Raw genomic sequence first — 20,329 nt, forward strand, 5'->3', positions numbered from 1 at the left:
CTGTGCTAAAGATCTGTCTGTTCTCATATAACCTAATAATCAGGTTTTTATGGAACCACACTCATTAAAAACAAAACAAAACTGCATTATAAAAATTCGTTTCAGTGAGAGAAAACGGGAAGGGGTTAGGAACTAGAGAGTTTTATGTTAAAAACAAAGGGGTTTTTTTCCTGCATTAATTTTCTTAATAAAGACTTTTTAAATGAACCTTAAGTTCTTGGGTGTATAAGCATGTTCGGCATTTGATTACGTCTCTGCATCTAGTGTTTGCTAGATACTGCTGTGGTGGTCTTCTACACCAGTGCTTTTGAAACTTGTTCAAACAAATCACCTGGGGATTTTGTTAAAATGCAGGTTCTGATTCAGGAGGTCTGGAGTGGGGCACAAGACTGTATGTCCTGCAAGCTCCCAGGTGATGCCACTTCTGCTGGTACCCACCTTAATTTTGGTGGCAAAGAGGCTAGAGTCCAGACCATTGTCTTTCCTTTCCTCTGATATTTTCCTTCAGAAGCCACAACAAAGCAACAGCACATAGCTTCTTTCTTTTTAGGTTTTAGCCTTTTCATTTTATGAGAAAATGAAGTCTTTGTACCTGGCCTCAGCTTCCCCCAAGTCCTAGGAAGCTGACTCACAGGGATGTGTAATGCTTTTGTTCAGAAGTGTGGAAGGGAACAAGCTACCTTTATGGTTAAACCGTGTTCTGCATGATGAATAGTAATAAACAAAAATGAATTTAGGTAAGCCTATCCTGAATTAGACCTCTTAATGGTTTTAGACTTTGGAATTAAGCAATATAATAATAACTATTAAAATTAATATATCGATGTTGGTATGTCAGTGAGATTCCTGATTGATATTGGTTAGTTTTTGTGTTTGGATCTCATATTAATAGTTCAGATTTTTATGTATTTATATTCTGCTAGGAGTACTTTTTTGATCCAGATGTGCTAACTGAAGGCGAGCTGGCCCCAAATGATAGATGTTGCCGAATTTGTGGGAAAATTGGACACTTCATGAAGGACTGTCCTATGAGGAGAAGGTAAGCAGATATTCAAAAGGGGTGGTTTTGTTTTTGTTTTCTTGCTGTACCAGTTTTTAAATGAGGTTCTCTTGTAACAGAAAATAAACTTGTATTAAATCCAGCAGTTCTCAGATAAATTTGAGCTTTTTTTTACCATGAAAATGAAGTGATTTAAAACATGGCTTTAAGTGCAGATGACTAGGATTAACTAGGGTGTCCAGGAGACAGTCTTCCAGGCCCGGTCACCTTTCCTAATTTGGGGCACAGCCCTAATCATCACTTGATCATTTGGTTATCACACTCTCCAACAGGGATATACGAACAAAAGAGGAAACTGAAATTCTTCCCTTTTACAGCAGTGAGGAGTTCAGAATCATTTCAGTCAATGAAAAGTAAAATGGGTTTTTTTTTTTTTAGGATCTCAATTACACTTCTGTGTACAATAACTGGGGTGTACTTAATAATTGCTATGGTGACCTACTCAGTTTGGGCCCCATGCTTTCTTATGATAATGATTGCAGGAGGGCAGAGCAGAACGTAGGTTAGGTTGCTTGCTTGGGACACATTCTTGTTTTGGGGTGGTGGTGGTATTTTTAACTGGACGATAATATTCTCATTTAAAAACTTGCCACTTAAAATAAGTCACCATCTGGAATTCAAGGCTCTTATTTAGTACTTTATTTTTATTCAGATAATAGTCACTGATCATGTAGGTCAAGGAAGAAATAATTTTGACAGTTTAAGAACATAAATCTCCTTATAACCATTGTTTCCTTGTGAACCTAAAGTTTCATGTCTCAAGTTTCCAGTGCTGGTAAAGAATGCTCATGGGCCAGAAAGGTTTAAGAAATCACTCCAAGGATAATTTGAGTTTCATTGCATCAGTATCAGAGTAGGTATTAAATTAAGGAGTTCCACTAGTTGCAAAAACTGGTTTTAAAGCACTAGAGTGCTTGTGAAAATGAAAAAAACTGCACCCTTAAGCCCTGAGGTTGCTTCTTAATAGAGAAGATGAACTTAAATTGTTAAATTCTTGTTTTTCCCTCTGATGCCTCCTATATCTGGTTGTCTCCTAAACCTGAAGTGGTCTTAGGAATTTATTTAGGGTTTTGTTCAGATTTTTCCTACTAATATTATATCTTCTACAGAGTGAGGCGACGGCGAGATCAGGAAGATACACTGAACCAAAGATACCCCGAGAACAAAGAGAAAAGAAGCAAAGAAGACAAAGAAATTCAAAACAAGTACACAGAGAGGGAGGTATCAACAAAAGAAGATAAGCCCATGCAGTGCACACTTCAGAAAGCCAAGCCAGTGAGAGCAGCTGTTGACCTGGGGAGAGAGAAAATTCTCAGGCCACCAGTGGAAAAATGGAAGAGACAAGACGACAAAGACTTAAGAGAAAAACGTTGTTTTATTTGTGGAAGAGAAGGGCATATTAAAAAGGAATGCCCACAGTTTAAAGGCTCTTCAGGTATGCACACCCATCACACCTTGATGTTTGCACTCACATCTCAAGGGAAATCTCTTTTTTAGAGTTCTTAACTATTTTATTTATATTTATTTCTTTAACAGATCTATTTACTGGAAAAGATTTTGTTTTTAAGAAGGTGAACCCACCTCTCCTGCCTTTACTTCTGATCCTCTATATGTCTTGAACACTTATTGCTGGTTTTTTGAGAGGCTTATCAGAGTCATTTGGTTGACTTTTCTGATAAGATTATCAGTGAATCGAAGACCTGGTAATCCCCAGTACCTAAAAAATGTAACCTAAGTGACCAGAAAACAAGCTACCACTTGAGCTTTGCTACTCAGTGTGTGTACTTTTGAAATGGAAGCGCTGCCGGGCCATGGGGGAGTGATCTCAGGACACCATACAGTGCGTGCAGGAGCCGCTTGTATTGTTGTTTAAATACATGTGCGCACAGGCCTAGAAAGGGGACTAGAAGTAGAAGGGTTACACAGTTAATGGTGCCTCTACCTGCAGCGGATTGTCTTTGCATTTCATCATTTTAATAATTTTCTGCAGTGAGCATGATTATTCTTATGATGAGGAAAAATATATTGATACTATCAGTCCATAGTTGAAAATCATCCACAGATCTTGCCCCTTTGAGTTGTGAGATCTTAATCCACTTTTTCTATTAAATGGGTGAAGTGTCTGTTATGGGCATCTTTTTAACAGACTGTTAAGCGTAAGGGTTCTTTGTGTGGGGGGGATAAGTTATGGTTTACAAAGCAGTTTATACACTCTCACTTTCTTTTCTCAGAACAAACCTGTGAAAGTGGATGAAATTTGATTAGCATGGAAATGAAACCCTGAGAAATAATGTTTTTGATTAAAGTGATAACCCTGTTCTTGTCCTCGATTGTAAATGATGTTTATGTGCAGCATAAAAAAATGTCAGCACTGACAATTTCCTTAAAATACTCACTCTAGTCCTTGTTGTTCCTGGAACACTAATACCTCTCTTCCATTCTATGAACCACATCAGCAATATAGTATCTCTTTTTCTTAAGGTAGAAACTTTTTAGATCAGCTCTCCTTATTTTTTTTAAATGAGCTTTATATGAAAAGAAGTATATTTTTAAATTGTTTTCATTATTGATTTTAAAATAGGACTTAAATGTTTATGAAAGTTACAGCTTCAGCTTGTCCTACTTCTAAGGAATTCAAATTCAAACTTTTTTGCCCTAACAAGGGATGTATACCAGAATAAAATGATCTTCTTTTATAATTATAAGAGGTAAAATGTTTAAAAGAAATTAAAAGCAATAGCTAACATTCACTGAGCACTTATGATGGGTAATTTCATCTCATTTTCACCACAGCCCCATTAAATGTGGTATTATTGATATCTCCAGTTTACAGATGAGGAAACTATAAACGGTATAGATAAGATGTAATCTAGTCTCACCAAAATTCCTTTTGTAGGCTATCCTTCAGAAAACTCAGGTTTTGTGTTTACTCAGAGCAGGAGCATTGCGTTCCTCTTTGGTACAAGAGTGGTGAAGGAATGCCCCTGTCCTCCCGCAGCTTGGATGGATCTCTTCTTTCTAGCTAGTAGCAAGTTTTAAGTTACCTACTAGTGAATCTCTCAAAATAGTTAGAGCAGGGAATTCCCTGGCCGTCCAGTGGTTAGGACTAGGGGCACTTTCACTGCTGTGGGCCAGTCTGTGGTCGGGGAACTAAGATCTGACCAAAATAAAAAAAAAAAAAAAAGTAGTTAGAGTGGATTCTGGCTGCCTAGGGGGCAGTAGCAAGTCAAAGAGAGATGGGATATCCTGGGGCAGGGATGGGGTATTATCAAAGCTACGGAAAGCACTAGAATCTTGGTTTCTTCAGACTGCAGTGTTTTCACATTAAATCAAGTAGTCATAATATAAAAGTAAAAAAGGGGAGGAGTGGGGCTAGAGTATGGTGAATTTCCTCCAAGAGCAATTAAAAATAATCAGCTTCTTTCTGTCTAAAAATTATGTTGCTCCCTCTCATTTCTTCCAATATGTTATTATTTTGTCCACACAGTATACTGAGTAGAGTTTCTGTCATATCAACAGAAAATCATTCTGTGAAAGTTTGAAACAGGGCTACTACTTTGGATTTAAAGTAGGAACAAAAAGTGCTGATTTCTTTCTCAGGTCTGTCTAAATCTGATTGTGTATTTGGATCCCCTTCTTCACCTAGCCCTTTGAGACCAACTGGCACATTTGTTCAGGTAAACCTAGCTCAGGCCTGAGCAGGAAACCCTCCCATCCTCTGTCTCTCCTGCAAACACGTACTGAGTGCTAGCAGCTCTGTGCCAGGTGCTCAGAGGTGCTGGGCTGCCCCAGGCCCTGTCTCCATCCTCGTGGCTCCTCTGCTCTGCCCAAGGCACAGGTTGCGATGAGCTTGCTGTGCACCAGCTCACCGGGTGTGCTTTAAGGGGTCCTGCAGATGTGTCTTGCTTGTTGATTAACTTGCGAAGTTCTGCCACCCACATGCCTAATTTCAGCTCTCCTTGGATTTAGTTACAGTTTTCAGGCTGTTTCAGATGCTGTTCCTTTCGACTTTGTAAACCAGTCTATTTCGTTTTTTAGGCAGTGCTTTTACATGAAGACCAAAAGAAACAAAAAACATCTATATTTTTGAGTCCCCAGTCAGGTATGTGGGTTTGAAAAAAAAAAAAAAAATGTGTGTTATTTTATTTACTGCATAGTGTACCACATGCCTTTTAAGGCATTTCCTTTGAATAAGTGGTTTTAACAGGGATTGGACATCAGAATCACTTGGGGAACTTTTAAAAATACAGCTACCCTGCCCCCACCTTCATTTCTTTTTTTTTTCCTTTTTGCGGTACGTGGGCCTCTCACTGTTGTGGCCTCTCCCGTTGCGGCGTACAGCCTCCGGACGCGCAGGCTCAGCGGCCATGGCTCACGGGCCCAGCCACTCCGCGGCATGTGGGATCTTCCGGGACCGGGGCACGAACCCGTGTCCCCTGCATCGGCAGGCGGACTCTCAACCACTGTGCCACCAGGGAAGCCCAACCTTCATTTCTTAAATCAGATGCGTCAGGGGCTAGGCTTAGGCCTGTGTATTTTTTAAATGTTCTAGGTGATTCTTATACCATCCTTGAGTAGGAACCATAGTCTAGTTATTTGTTCCTCTTCTATACTTTTTGTTTCTGCTTTGAAATTGCCACTGTCTTGTCAGCAGTGTATTCTCCTCATGGAGATTATTTACCATGCACCAAAGTAAGGAAAGAAAGTAATCATTGACCTGAACACTCTCTCTCTCAGCTGCGTCATTTATTCATTCCTTCAACAAATATTTATTAAGCCACACCTCCCACCCACCCGCCCCCTCTAAGTTCAGGGTGTGGGCCTAAACACTGAAGATACAGCAGTGAATCAGCAAAGCCCCTTCTCTCATTTACTCTGCATTCTTGTCAGAAGAGAGACAAATATTTCATGTGGGACAGATGCTAAGAAATATAAAGCAGGAAAAGGGAAAGAGAATGTTGGGAGGGAAGAGGCCTCTCTGATAGAGTAACATTTAAGCAGAGAATCAAGTGAAAGAAAGAGGCAAGCCAAGAGGAAATTGGAGTTAGACTCTTACAACAGAGCTGAGAACAGTTTTGTCCTGGGTGGGTGACACTAAGTGGAATGAGGGTGAGGAGGGTTGGTTGGAGGGGAGGTCAAGGGTATACAAGTGTGGGTCATGCAGCTCCTTCAGCAATGGTAGGGATGGGATTTTTATCTCTACATGAGATGGGCAACTGTTGGAGGGTTTTGAGCAAAGGAGTGGTATTATCTGAATTGTTTTAAAAAGTTCATTATGCCGTGAGGAGGCAAGGGTGAAAATTCAAACCAACAGGGAGGCTCCTGCTATAGTTCAGGGGAGAGTGGAGGACGGCTTAGATGTAGGTAGAAGGGGTGGAGGAAGTGAGGACTGCTAATGTTCTGGAGACTTTAAAGGTAGCGCCAACATGATCTGTTGATGGGTTAGATGATAAAGCATGAGAGAAAATCATGAGATTTTGAGAATCAGAGCAGACACTGTGATTTTTGCTCTGAGCAGCTAGAAGAATGGAGTTTGAATTTCCTGTGCCGGGGAACCATCAGGGAGAACAGATTATGGGGAGAAATAGAGTTGGGTTTTAGACGTGTAAGTTTTAAGAGACCTGCTAGATATTGGGTAGAGATGTTGAGTAGCCAAGTAGATATAGGAGCCTGGCATTTAGAGCAAAATCCAGGCTGCAGATACAAATTTGAGCATGCTCAGTGTATAATAGATAGTAGTTAAGTCCTGGGTCTGACTGCGATCACTTAGAAAAGAGAAAAAGCTTGAAGAGGCTCAGGCAAAATAAACCAAGGAGACACAGGAAAAATGGTTCATGGGGAAGGAGAAGCAGCAAGTTGGGTCCCGGAGTCCAAATGGAGAAAGTGCCTCAAAGAGGGAGAATTGACTTCGTGCAAATTGCTGCTCATAGGTCTGTGCACCGAAGACTGAGAATTCAGCATTTTATTTGGCAACACAGAAGTCACTCACTGTGACTTTGAAAAGAGCCATTTCTTTGGAGTGGAGGGCAGAAAAACCTGATTGTAGAGAGTTGTGGTGAGAAGTGCTAGAAGAACTGTAGGCTGCTTAACTTCAGCTGTGGGTTAGTGCCAGGTGGGGCTAGTGCCCCATCCCCACCCAGGCCCCAGGCCTAAGGAAAGATGCTAAAAGGGAGGGAGAAATGGGAGGCTGTGAAGGCCTTCTCTTTCTCTTTCTTTCTCTCTCTCTAATCTTCAGTAAAGTAGAGTTAAAGGAGGAACATTCTATAAGCAAATAGAGCATGTGTACTCTTTTTAACTTGATTGTATAGTTGATGAGAAAAGTTAAGTTTTTGAAAACTTCATTGATATAACCTGACATTTTTATATATAATGTAAAACAAGCCACATATTTTATGCTCAGCTTTTACATATTGTGTCTTATTGCTAATGTGCAAAGAATGTTTGCTTTTAGATTGGAGAGGTGCCTGTGTTAGTTTACAGAGTGTGAAGAGGCTAATCTGTATCTACCATCAGGTGTCGGTTTCTGAGAGATAGCGCTCTCAGAGCCTCAGCAGCCTCCAGAGTCCCACCGTACAGAGAACTCTTCCCAGCTTTCACCAAACCAGGCTGAAATAAGCCAGGGCACAGTGATCTCACCCTGGGAAAGCTGAGAGCTCCAGGCAAAGAGTATTTGGTTGTTTCTACTTTGAATGTTAACAAGAGAAAAATTAATTGAATTATTAAATTATTTAAGTACTTCCGTTTCTGTCAGTACCACAATGAATTATCTCCAGTATATAAAATGATCTACATAGAAGTAGGCATTTATTTTTATGATATGCTAATTTTACAGTTGGGTTTTTTTTTTAATGATTGGAGAAAACATTTGAAATGGCATCAAATCTCTTTACAATCAAAATTTAAAAGGCCTGAGTATTGAGGTTGGTATGCAGAGTGAGGTAGAACAACTCAAAGAGAAACAGAAATCTTCAGAGAATTGCCACCCTTACCCAAAAGGGGAATATGGTGTCCATGAAAGGTAAAGACATAGGAGACTCTGTAAGAACAGGCAAGAGCAGCTCTTTCCTGGGAAGGTCTTGTAATTGCTGTCAGTGGAATGCATGGACTTAAAAATAAGAAAAGTTCTACTGGGAAAACCCTCAAAATGAAAATGTGTGAAAAGAGAATGGGGCCTATCGTGAGAGGATTTGATTGACAATAGCAGCAGCCATGAAAGATGGATGAGATTGACAGGCTGCCTCTGAAAGCTACTTCAATAGATGAAAGTGTTTGGGAAACAGACTCCACTGCAGTTTGTGGGATTGTTTCCCGTAGATCCTCTGAGAGTTTGAGGATCACAAGGTTACCAGATGTAAGCAAGGCAAAAGAGCGTTGTTTTTACAAGCTTCAGCCTTGAACAGGCATTTCCAGAACATTTTACATAAGAAAATACTGATCCTTGCTTAGTTGAGATATTTGTTTTGCCAAGGATAAGGTGTTTCTGAATATCGGCTTTGCCATCAGGTCGCATGGTGTGATTTCTAGCTTTGTGATCTTATCCTCTGCTTCCTTCTGTTTCCTGATCTGTTACAAGGGGATAATAGCACTACTATCACTTGCCTGGTACGGCTCTTGAGAAACCCTCATAAAAGCACTTAGAACAGTAGCTGCATGCAGCGAGGGCGGAGGTTGGCAGGGGGTGCTGATGGGGTTGATATTCCCGCAGGGCATCTGTCGGCATTGCTTCTGCTAAAGGCTTTACACATCTTGAGAGTAAAACTTTATAATTGTATAATTTTTTAAGTGGGGGAGAAATACAGATATTAGACATATGCCTAGAAATGGCATTACCAATTGACAGTAAGTTAGGATTTCAATAAATTGTCTTCTGAGTAAAAGACTTACATATTTATAAATCTTTTGAATAACTGTAAAACTTAACTTTATTTTTTTCCTGTAGTAAGTTCATTACAATAAATAGGTTTACTTTATACCAGAAAAGAAAAGAAAACATAGGTGGTTAAAATTTTTCCTTTCCAATAAATTAAACTTCAAGTTTAATTTATTGACAACTGTTAATACTGTCAAATTTACCCATGGTAAATTTATACAAGTTATCTATGTTGTTATAGATGTGAAATATGTCTCAACTGTAAGTAGTATTAAGTTTCCAAAAAGCTCTTCCTTTTCACAGGCTTATTTATCTGTGATGCACAGGTGGTTTCCTAACAAGAGCCTGCTGGTGTGGACAGCCCCTGCTCTCACACATCAGTTATATTGACCTTAGAAGAAATTAGCTGCTCTGAGCTCCAAATGTCACATTTATAAAATTGGCAGTAGCACCATCTGTGTCATCGGGTGCTGAGATTAAAGCACCCATTCAGTAGTAAGCACTCAACCAAGTTCTCTTTTCCTCTCCTGATACCTCCCTCCATTCCTTTCCACTAAGCTACGTATAGTTCTTAACTCTCAAATATGATAGTAGTAGATAGAAAATACCATGAATTTCCTTGATCTTCATTGTTTCCTCCCTCCCGCACATACACACAGCCAACACAGTGCCTTAGATGTTCAGTAAGTTTGGAAGAATAATCAAGAATACGAGTGTTAAAATCAGACTTACTTGAGTTGGAAATCCAGCTCAGTCATTTACTAGCTGCATTACCTCTGTCGAGTTATCGAACCTCTCAGTGCCTCAGTTTCCTTGTCGATAAATTGGGGCTGATATCTCACAGGGCAATTGTAAGGATTAATTTCATGTATGTAAACCCCTTAACACAGCATCTGGCACACATCACTCAATAAATTATTACTACTCTTATTACTGTGGTTAACAGAAAGTCTCCAACCATGTTGTAATTCTCTCTAACTTCTAGGACAAATATATAATGGAAATTTTTAACAAAACAGGAGTATGTGGAGATTGGAGAACCATAGTCATAAACTGTTCAGTATGAGAATCTCAGAAAACTAACATTTTTCTATTTCTTAATCCTCTACCGTTTTGGCAAAGAAAATTACTTTTCAAAAGAAACTACCTCTGTCTCTTCGTTTATTCCATTTTAATCCCAGGATTTGAAATCTTAAAAATTGGAGATACTATAAGAGATTGGTGGATATCTTTTCTCCTTCATGATGATGTATACTTTTTTCCTTAACCAGAATATTAAAGCCTACTTATTAAAAGCAAAAACACAGTTCTCTTTATGATAGTAAATCTAAAATAATAGAAGCACTTTTTAAAAACCATATGGGGAGATCTTAGTATCAGTGAATATAGATCATTCTTTTTCATACCCTTCTTGATATTCCAGTATATGAATATACATTATTTATTTAACCATTCCTTATTAATGAGCTAGCTCTTTTCAAACATTTGTTATGTCAGTGTCTTCAAAACTTTTTTGCTCGCATACTCTCCCCCAAAACGTTGAACCACCAATATATCTCCTTGTATGTGTTTAAGTTTATATCTCCATTTTTCATCATAATTGCAAAACATGTAATTTCTGGAGGTTTTTTGTAAATATTGGCATTTTAAAAACAAAACTTTTAAATCAGCCTTAAATGTATCAAATGAAATATAAATATTATTGCAGAAATTTTACATCTTTTTTTTTTCTGCCTTGAATTCTTTTGTTTCACTTCCATGGAATTTTATCTTAAGATGGTACCTTTTTATCATATATATTTCAAGCATTTTATTGACCAGCCTATCATACTTACCTGCAACAGAAGTGTTTATATAGATTGAATTTTTTTTATATAAATTGAATTTTTAAGCTTTTTATTAAATCTCAAAGTGTAAACATTTCTTCTAAATTATTTTTATAGTTATAAGAATAATATAATTAGCCAAAACAAATGTTACAAGTTTTGATTAAAAATTGCTTTTTATGTTTACTTACTGAAAATGACTGTCCTTTATTTAGATGGGATTTTTTTCCCCATGCATTCATTCATCTTTGGATCAGTACTACTTATTGCAGGACTGAAACAGTGAATCATTTCTATTCCTAATCTTTCTGTTTTTATACTTGGTAAACATTGAGAAAACTCATTAGTCTTTATGATAGCAAATTAAAAGTAATAAGAAATACCTTTAGGAGTCTGGGAAGGGAAGATGTATTACAACAGTGCCACTCAGTTATTTTCATTCCTTTTTAATTAACTGACCAAAAATCACATAATAATGCATCATCAGAAATTATTTTGATGGTCATCAGCTATCAGTGTAATTTTATGAAAGCTAAAAATTTGGGTTTTTATTAGAGGCTTTCACATTTTATCACAGATACCAGCATTCTGTGTGCCTCCCTGCCTCCCAAAGCTTTTTTTTTCACCCTGGGGCAACGTACCACATTAAGAGGTGGATGGTTAGAAGGTATGCCTCTCTGTCTTGTGAAAGGGGAAAGAAAAAGTGGTGTGATTCCTGAGAACCAGCCCAAAGCCTGGGCCACAAAGGCATTCTCAGAAAGAACTCAGAAACTGAAGCACTGTGGTCAGCTCTCTGATTGCCCAATACGTTAAGCACTTGTCCTGTTAAGCTATTCAGGAATACAAGTACCCAAGGTTGAAGACCACTGTTTAAACATTATAATGTATATTTGCATGTTTGTCTAGTTATTTCCTCAGGATAAATACCCATTTAGGGGGATAATAGGTTTAAAAGTATGCATGTTTCGACAGAGATACAATTAATGCCATGTTGTGATTGTTGACAGTCTCAGAGAGTCATTCACAAACTTTCCATACCCTCACTTCATTAGGGTAGTCTTTTTTTGCCAGTCTGCTTGAAGTTCTACTATTACCATTAAACACTAACATTTCCCACGTTTTCATTTGTATTTCTTCATGTTATATCTTTGTATTTTCGTTGAGGATTCATTTTTGTCTTTAGTTCTTTCTACTTAGAAATTCATTCATGCTTTGTCAAATGTGTTACAGTGGCCTTCGCCACCACCACCAGTTTATTATTCTTTCAGCCTCATTTATGATTTATTTTGCCATATATAACATTTGTTTGTTTGTTTTAGTAGTTTGATCTAGCCAGCTTTAGGGTAGTTTCAAGTCATGCTTACACTATTTTAAGAATTTCATGTTCTTCCCCCAGGTTACATAAAAATTCATATTTTATTTCTAGCAGTTTTATCTTTTTTTCTGGCCGCACCATGCGGTATGTGGGTTCTTAGTTCCCAACCAGGGATCGAATATGTGCCCCCTGCACTGGAAGTGTGGAGACTTAACCACTGGACTGCCAGGGAAGTCCCATAGTTTTATCTTTTTACATGTGAATTTTTTATATGAAGTTTCTTCAGGTATGATGAGATTTTATATATATATATATATATGGGACTACATGTTTAAGTGATGCAGTAATAAAACTATAAGTACTATTCTTAGAAAAGAATGGTTTCTTAACATTTTGGGGAAAAATTTTTTTAAAGGTACAAATAATATAACAACTACCCATCTACTAGAGAATTGGCATTATTTTTTCACATTTTCTTTTCAATCATTTGTTAATAAAAGGTTAAGATGGTGACTACCCCAGGCCCATTCTGTCTGTCATGTCCCCCTCCATCCCAGAGGATCCATTATTATGACTTCAGGTACCGGTTCTTTTTAAGCCCTTACTTATGTATCCTTTAATGTACGTATCCTTGGTGAATATTTAAATTTAAATGACATATCACACTGTATAATAAGAATGTTCTACAACCTGCTTTTTTATATCTATTTAACGAAATTACTTTGAAATTTATATATGTTGTTGTATATAGATTTAGCCTCTTTCTTTACAGTATTGCATCATACAAATACAGAATATTTTATGTAGCCATTACCTAGTACGTGAACATTTAGATTACCTCTGATTTTTTCCTATTATAAACAGTGTTGTAGTGATCATTCTTGTGTGAGTCTTCTTGAGCATGTTTTAGAGATTCTGTAGGGTTTGAGTACCTAGAAGTCAAATTGTTGGGTCATAGCGCATTTTCATATGTGCATATGTGCCTTTTCAGTTTAGTTAGATACTGTCGTATACCCTCTTATTGGTTGAAACAATTATCACTCCCATCAGCAGGTTTTATTCTTACAAATCTGATGAGTGAAAAATACTTTGGTGTTGTTCTAATGGGTATTTTTTTGACTCTGGTGATGCTAAGCATGACTCTGGTGATGCTAAGCACCTTTTTCTATGTTTACTGGCCAGTTGGAGTTCCTCTTCTATAAATGGTCTGTTCAGATCACTTGCCCATTTTCCTGTTGCATTATCATTTCCTTAATAATTTACAAGGGTTCTTCATTCTGAATACTGAGCATTTATTATTATATACTTCCTTAATATCTTCCTCCAGTATGTCTTGTCTTTCACCTTGTATCTATTGCCACTTCAGTTTTTAATTTTGAGATAATCAGATGATTGGTTTTCCCTGATTAGTTTTCATGGACATGTGATTCATGATTTTAGGGTTATCTTTCAGAAATTCTTCCCTAGCCTGAGGTTATAAAGATATACATCTGTATTTTTTTCTATTAGCTTTAAAACCTTATTTTTCCTATTTAGATCTTTAATCCGTCCGAAGTGTGTGTAGAATATGAGGTGTAGTGGTGTAAATTTTTGTCCTTCAAGTGAAAAGCCTGTCCTCAATACTTTGTGCAGTTCAGAATATCAAAGATGTGTATTTTTGACCAGTAGACACTCTGTGGTATAAATATGGTATTTATACACAAGCAGAGTACTTTGAATCTTCCTGACATAGCACTCATTTTTCACTGTGAGTTGACTATCTAGATGTCCTGCTTCGAAAAGTTTGCTTTTGGGGGGCCTAAGTTTATATTTGCATACTTAATATTTTGGCTTTGGACATTTTAGAAAGTATAGTTTAAGCAAAATGAAAATAAAATTTATACTTGTCCCGTTCTAGAGCATTAACTATTGTTTAGGTTTTGGAGGTAAAATCTTCCCAGCTTTTTACATCAGTGTAATGATAATAGTTAGCATTTATTGAGTACTTTCTGTGTGCCAGTTTCAGTTGCTTTACATGTATTAATTAATTTAATCGTCACAATAACTCCAAGGGGGTAGGTGTTATTGCCCTTATTTTACAGATAAGGAAAATGAGGCGCCAAATATCTGATTGGTAGGGTTTTTCCTTTTTTAATTTTTAGTTTTAATGGAAATATTATTCATGTGGTTTTATAAACTGCTTTTTTCATGTTATTAATTATCCTCTGCATACCTAATAATCCTATTTTGTTCATGATATACTTAGTCATATCACAAGTTCTGGACATTTGAGTTGTTTGCGTACTTAAATTATTGTAAGGTTTGTATGAATATTCCTTTACCAAAATTTCTACCTACTTCCCTGTCCTCCTGCTCTTCCTTCAAACAATTTGGTGGTTAGGAATTGGTATCTTGTTTGCATTTCTTTGATTACCCATTGATATTGAATATTTTTTGTGCTGTTTTTTTCTCTGTCATATATTGCTTTTTCTTTCACCAGCTATCTATTGGTGTTCATCTTTTCTCTATTGATTTGTAACTTCTTTAGTACTAAGCATAGAAAGCCTTTTTCATAAATAAAATATAATGTGATGTACTTAGGAAACTCTTTCCCCACCCCAAGATTGTATAAATATTCACTACTTCTTATACTTTGACTCTCTTATATTTAATTCTATAATTCATTTGGAATTAGGTGGGGAGGAAAAGTATGATGTGAGGAAGGAAACTTATCTAACCCTTTTCTTCCAAAATTACTTATTTGACACAATACCAGTTATTGAACAATCCATACTTTCCCCCATTGATTTGAAATGTATATAATCGATGTGTATAACCTTTGTTATATACTACTTTCTTACAAGTAATCACTTAAGAATTTCTCAGTTTTCTTGCTTCGTTGATCTATTTGTTTAGACTCCAGAACAGAACTTATTAACTGTTCTGTGGTATGCATTTAATTAGCAGTCTTTATTTCTGTCCTTCACCTGTAAATATAATAAATTTCCTTTTTTTCTTTTAAATCAATGACTTATGGCTGCAATATCACCATTCACAGCTTCGTGTCTTCAGAGTAATGATGCAAGATATATATTTCTGACCAAAGTATTCTTTGCAATCTATTCTGTTTGGTTGCAGATGCAGAGCAGAGCCTTTAAAAGTTCACCTGGCCTTCTATACCAATATGTAAATAGTGAGCATGCAAATGTATTAAAATGATGTCACTCTAGCAACTCGTCTGCATTTAGAAAGAATGTGACGAGGCTTTTGTTTAATAGATAATGTTCTACATATACCTTTTTACAATATATCTAGCCAACTTACTTGATTCAAAACAAGTGACCAGTATGAGAAGTTTCTGTGAATAATTAACAATAAGAAGTAATTGTATGGCGTTTACGATAAAGTGAGGCTTGTTTCATTTATGTTGGGTTTTGTTTTTTCCCCTCCTCTAGGTAGCCTTTCCAGTAAATATATGACTCAGGGAAAAGCCTCAGCGAAGAGGACCCAGCAGGAATCATGAGGGAAAGAAAATGCCGCACTCTAAATGGCCACTCAGGCGTTCCTATTCACTTTGAAAATTAGGTTCATTTCACAGGACACAGCAGCATAGATCAGGCTTCAACTTAACATTTAAGGGAGATGTCCGATTTTTTTTTTTTAACTTAATGAAATTGTTAATGAGGAAAAAAATTTTTTATATAGTCTTACCTACTACAAATCCCTGTAGATTTAAGGATTTTAATAGAAAGCCATGATGTATGTATTGAAGACAGGTTTAAAAAAAAAATGTAATTATGGGCCAGTATTCAGGAATACAATTTCATGCTTTTTAATTCTTTCAAAGCACACTAAAATTGGTGTGCTGATGAACTCCAAGTAAATTAATCCTTTTTTTCCCTTATAAATCCTTTTTGTTTGTTTGTTTTGAAGAGGGGAAATTATATTTATTGTTGTTGACTGAATCCTTGTGTGAAAGCGTGTCAAATATGTGTGAACTGCCACTACTGTATTTACGATTTACAAACCTTACTTTATTGATATTTGTAGAAGTGATAACGTGAACATGAGTACCTATTTATGTGAGCCTTCCGTGGATGAGCAGTGCCACTGAGGGGCTTTTAGTTTTCTTCCCTCTCTAATTTTAAGTAAGTTGACATATAACTACTATGGTCATAAAAATGAAGTAAGGAAAACAAGAGTCCTGTTTGCTGCTAAAAACATTTTCAAAGGAAAAATGACAAAAGTAATTTTTACTTTTTATGATATTCAGAAATTAGGGTGGAGGACTTTTTAAATCCCTGATTATTAAAGAGGCTATCTGCCAATCATGAGTTTGATTGGTCTGACTGGAGCCCTCCTGGAACTGTTTCTCTAATTCACAAGCCCTTCAGAAGTAGTACATGGTCTAAACTATGCCTCGGTTTATTTATCATTTTGAAATAAAATCACATTTTCAACCTGTAACTTTATCCATATTACTTTCCACTGAGAGTCCTACATTTCCTGTGGAAACTAGGTCAAGGATTAAGGGCGGTACAGATCTGCTCCTCTTTATCCCATGCTCCCTTTACATGTGCTCATTCGATCTGGTGTTTATTGACACCTGACGCCTGCCAAGTCCTGAGAGTGTGCCAGTAAGAGGCACAGATTTATGGGTGGTGAATGCATAGGAAGGGCTGCAGCAGGTGCTTGCTGGGCAAACGTTCCCAGATAGAAGAGGGCTCAGAAAGTAGCACACCTTGTGTGCCCTTCTTTTAAACAAATTACTTGGAGACATTTTCCAGCTAAAAAAGAACCATATCAAAATTAACTTTAGAGGGGAGTTCCCTTTGGCTTAGTGGTTAGGATTCGGGGCTTTCACTGCTGTAGCCCAGGTTCCGTCCCTGGCCAGGGAACTGAGATACTGCAAGCCACGCGGGGCAGCCAAAAAAAGAAAAAAAAAATTAACTTTAGAGTAGGGAAGTTGTGGTAGAAAGAATTAGGCATTATTCCTTACTCAGTTTTGAATGAACTGAAACTCATGAATTAACAAGTGAATTAAGCACCCTGGGCTAAAACTGCTCTACCTGACTTTCCTCCGCTGCTCCTCTTTTCTTCTCTTGCCTTCGCACATGAAAGTCGACTGGACACGTAATTCTTGTCACTTTCTTTGGAAAGACTGTTGATGGCATTCTGTTGTCTTCTGGCATAGTAACGAGATTGGGGCCAACCTGATTTTTGTTCCCTTATAGGTTTTATTTTTCTGCTTGGATGCTTCTGTGTTTATTTCTCCCTGTAACTTTTGTATCAGTGACATTTGTCTGAAACAAAAGTGAATCCAATGTCTCTCCCCACCTAAGGTTTTTTTTTTTTTTAATTTGAGAGAATATCTATATTCATAATTTTAGTTCTCAAAAATACTTTTGTCTATTCTCAAATGCCTCTCCCTATCATCTCTTTCCTTTCCGGTTAGGAAAGCTTGTCAAGTTTAACCTCCACGTGACTGGCTTGATTTTTAGTGTCATTCTGCTGTTTGCTCTTTCTAACATGAGGTTTGTTATTGCACTTGTAACTTTCTTGAACTTACCTAACCCACCACCTTCCTTTTCCTCTCATTCTTTTAGTTTGTTCTTATTATCTTCCTTTTCATAGAAACCATATTTTCATATATCCTTTGAAGAATGTTGAAAGTTTCCTACATTTTATTCTGATTTCTAAAGTAGATTCTGCCTAATGTATTTGATAGCTTTTTGATTTTCAGTTCGTCACACTGAATCAGTGGGACAGTGACTAGTATTTGCCAGCAGACCTGGATAGTGTATTGCCCTTGATTCTCTTCACTCCCTGTACTTGGATGCTGGTCACAGCCCCTTCTCAGCACCCCAGCTGGGGGACAGGAACATCTGCTCCATGCTGAGTCCAGTTTCCAGGGTGTGGCTATCTTGCAGATGCAGCTGGTCTGTCTCTTACAAGCTGCAAAAATGCCCCACCACCAGGGTTCTCCCTTCCTCTTTCTCTCAAGAACAAAAATATGAAATCCATTTTTTATACCCCCAATCTACACTTTTTAATCTCTTGCTCAGTGTGTACAGTAGCAGGAATGTGCACAGAGATGTTACTAAATGTTCTCAGATAACTTCAGTTTATTCAAATATATGTGTGTATATATATATATATATATATATATATATATATATATATATATATATATATTACCCTAGTGGAAAAAATCCTGGGTAGATAAGTCAGTAGGGTTCAGTATTATGGCAAAAAAAAATGTTGAAAGGAAACAGAATTTAACAAACCTCCCTAAAATTACAAAGATGTGCTCGGTACTTCTTTTTCTTTGAAAGCAGGCTTGTTTGGACAGCAGCAGTCAAGAATTTAGCACACTTTCCACTGAGTGGAATTCTAGGCTTAATTAGGTTCTGGCTCTGCCATTATTCCAGCTGAGAGTGTGGCAAATCCCTCTGACCTTTTAGCAGTTCATTTTCCTTGCCTGTAAAATGGAAACCATACCTGCCCTTCCACAGTAGTGAGGATCAAGTGCGGTCTTACTAAGAAAACACTTTTTTAAATGTCTAGAACCCTGAAATTAAATCCTGAAGTGCAGTGTTGAACATTTTCCTATTGTAAGTTTTTAACCTATTAGTGGAAATCTAGAAGTGGTTACAGCTTGGGACCACTTCAACAGTCTCCACACCCGCCTAACTTCAACACCACACAACAGCTGCTGCTCTGAGATAAAGGAGCACACATTTTTTATATAGTCATGAAGACACTTTCTTCTAACATGCCAGTTTCTTTCAGGGATCTGCACCATTTTCAAGTAACATTAGGTATGCCTGATCCACTGACAAGCAGATTATGTGGCTGAGCACATACATGCAAAACAGCCAACAAGTTAAAAACTGAGTAGTGTGTATTAAATAGAGGAAAGAAAGCTATTAGTCATACACAGGATCCTCAATCAGAAAATTTAGGACTGGATTTTTAAAATAGTGTCTAAGGCACTATACTAAAGGGCTTGAGTTTAAGCATCATTTATAAAATAGCCATGCCAGCGCTCCTCTGTGTGGCTCAAAGTAGTGAGGCTCCAATGAGATAATGTGCTCAAGGGTTCTTCTGAAACCTGAACAGTGCTACGCAACTGTATAACATTTTTTCAATAATTGATAAAAATACATGGCATCTTTTTTTTACATTTTTATTAATAAACTTTATTTTTTAGAGCAGGTTTAGGTTCACAGCAAAATTGAGCAGAAAGTAGAGAGTTCCCTTATGGCCCCCGCAGCACACCAACCTCCACCACTGTCCACATCCTGTACCGGAGTGGGACATTTGTTACAATCCATGAACATACATGGGCACATCATTGTCACCTGGAGTCCATTGTTTACATTAAGATTCATTCTTGGTGTAGCACATTCTGTGGCTTTGGACAAATGTATAATGACATTGTATCATATGAAGTATTTTCAAAATTCATGGCATCTTTGAATATCTATTACCAATTAGCACCGTTTATGGAGTGCTGCTGTGTGCTGTGCAGTCTTCCAAAAGCTTTTCATTTAATCTTCATATCTTTAGGAGACAAGGCATGAGAAGGAACATGATCACCCACCTAGTCACAGATCACCACCTTGTCAAATCACCCACCTAGTTAAAGATGAAACCAAGAGACGATTCCATACTACCTCGCCTAATCCCACAGTTTCTTCTGTGCACAGCAGGGCTTGGAAAACAACTATTCTCTTACTGTCAATGCGATCGCGTCTCAGTAGCAGAGAGAAAATTACTTAACTAATTCTGAACTATCCAATCCTGTAGGCTCTAGAGGATGAAAGATAAACTGGGTTCTAATAAACACTTCACACTCCGCCCGTGGTGGTGCGCGTGGCGGGGAGCGAGGGGAAGCCCTCGCCCAACCCAGCCCAGCATTTTAAAATAAAAATAAAAAACACTTCACTGATTAGTTCTTTCCACGTCAAAACACTGAGCAAGAATCCATCCTCCCCAGCAAGACTCCACACAACCTCCTCCTTCCTTTTTCCCTTTAGCACTTAGAAATGCCGCCTTTCTTTTTTTTTTTTTTTTTTTTTTGGTACGCGGGCCTCTCAGTGTTGTGGCCTCTCCCGTTGCGGAGCACAGGCTCCGGACGCGCAGGCTCAGCGGCCATGGCTCACGGGCCCAGCCGCTCCGCGGCATGTGGGATCTTCCCAGACCGGGGCACGAACCCGTGTTCCCTGCATCGGCAGGCAGACTCTCAACCACTGCGCCACCAGGGAAGCCCGAAA

At 37.7% G+C, this 20,329-nt stretch overlaps 1 protein-coding gene across 17 annotated transcripts in view; it reads left to right on the forward strand.

Annotated features, from left to right (window-relative positions):
* The window catches only part of TUT7 (terminal uridylyl transferase 7), a 70,618-nt gene extending 50,623 nt beyond the window's left edge, over positions 1-19,995 (forward strand). For 6 of the 17 annotated variants that reach the window (XM_089913038.1, XM_089913039.1, XM_089913040.1 and 3 more), the window contains 5 exons: positions 924-1,039; positions 2,170-2,495; positions 4,661-4,737; positions 5,099-5,162; positions 5,402-6,682. In XM_089913038.1, coding sequence (XP_089769164.1) covers positions 924-1,039; positions 2,170-2,495; positions 4,661-4,737; positions 5,099-5,162; positions 5,402-5,559 — 741 coding nt within the window. In that variant the 3' untranslated portion in view covers positions 5,560-6,682. Of the gene's footprint in view, positions 1-923; positions 1,040-2,169; positions 2,496-2,596; positions 3,811-4,660; positions 4,738-5,098; positions 5,163-5,401; positions 6,683-12,571 lie in introns of those variants that run through there. The other 11 variants (XM_089913041.1, XM_022558932.3, XM_089913045.1 and 8 more) reach the window with 9 other exon arrangements.
* Positions 19,996-20,329: the final 334 nt, after the last annotated feature.

This window comes from Delphinapterus leucas, chromosome 6 (assembly GCF_059928025.1).
Source record: "Delphinapterus leucas isolate spDelLeu-1000000601 "Yukka" chromosome 6, BTC_Dleu_Yukka2, whole genome shotgun sequence".
In the NCBI taxonomy this organism is placed as follows: Eukaryota; Metazoa; Chordata; class Mammalia; order Artiodactyla; family Monodontidae; genus Delphinapterus; species Delphinapterus leucas.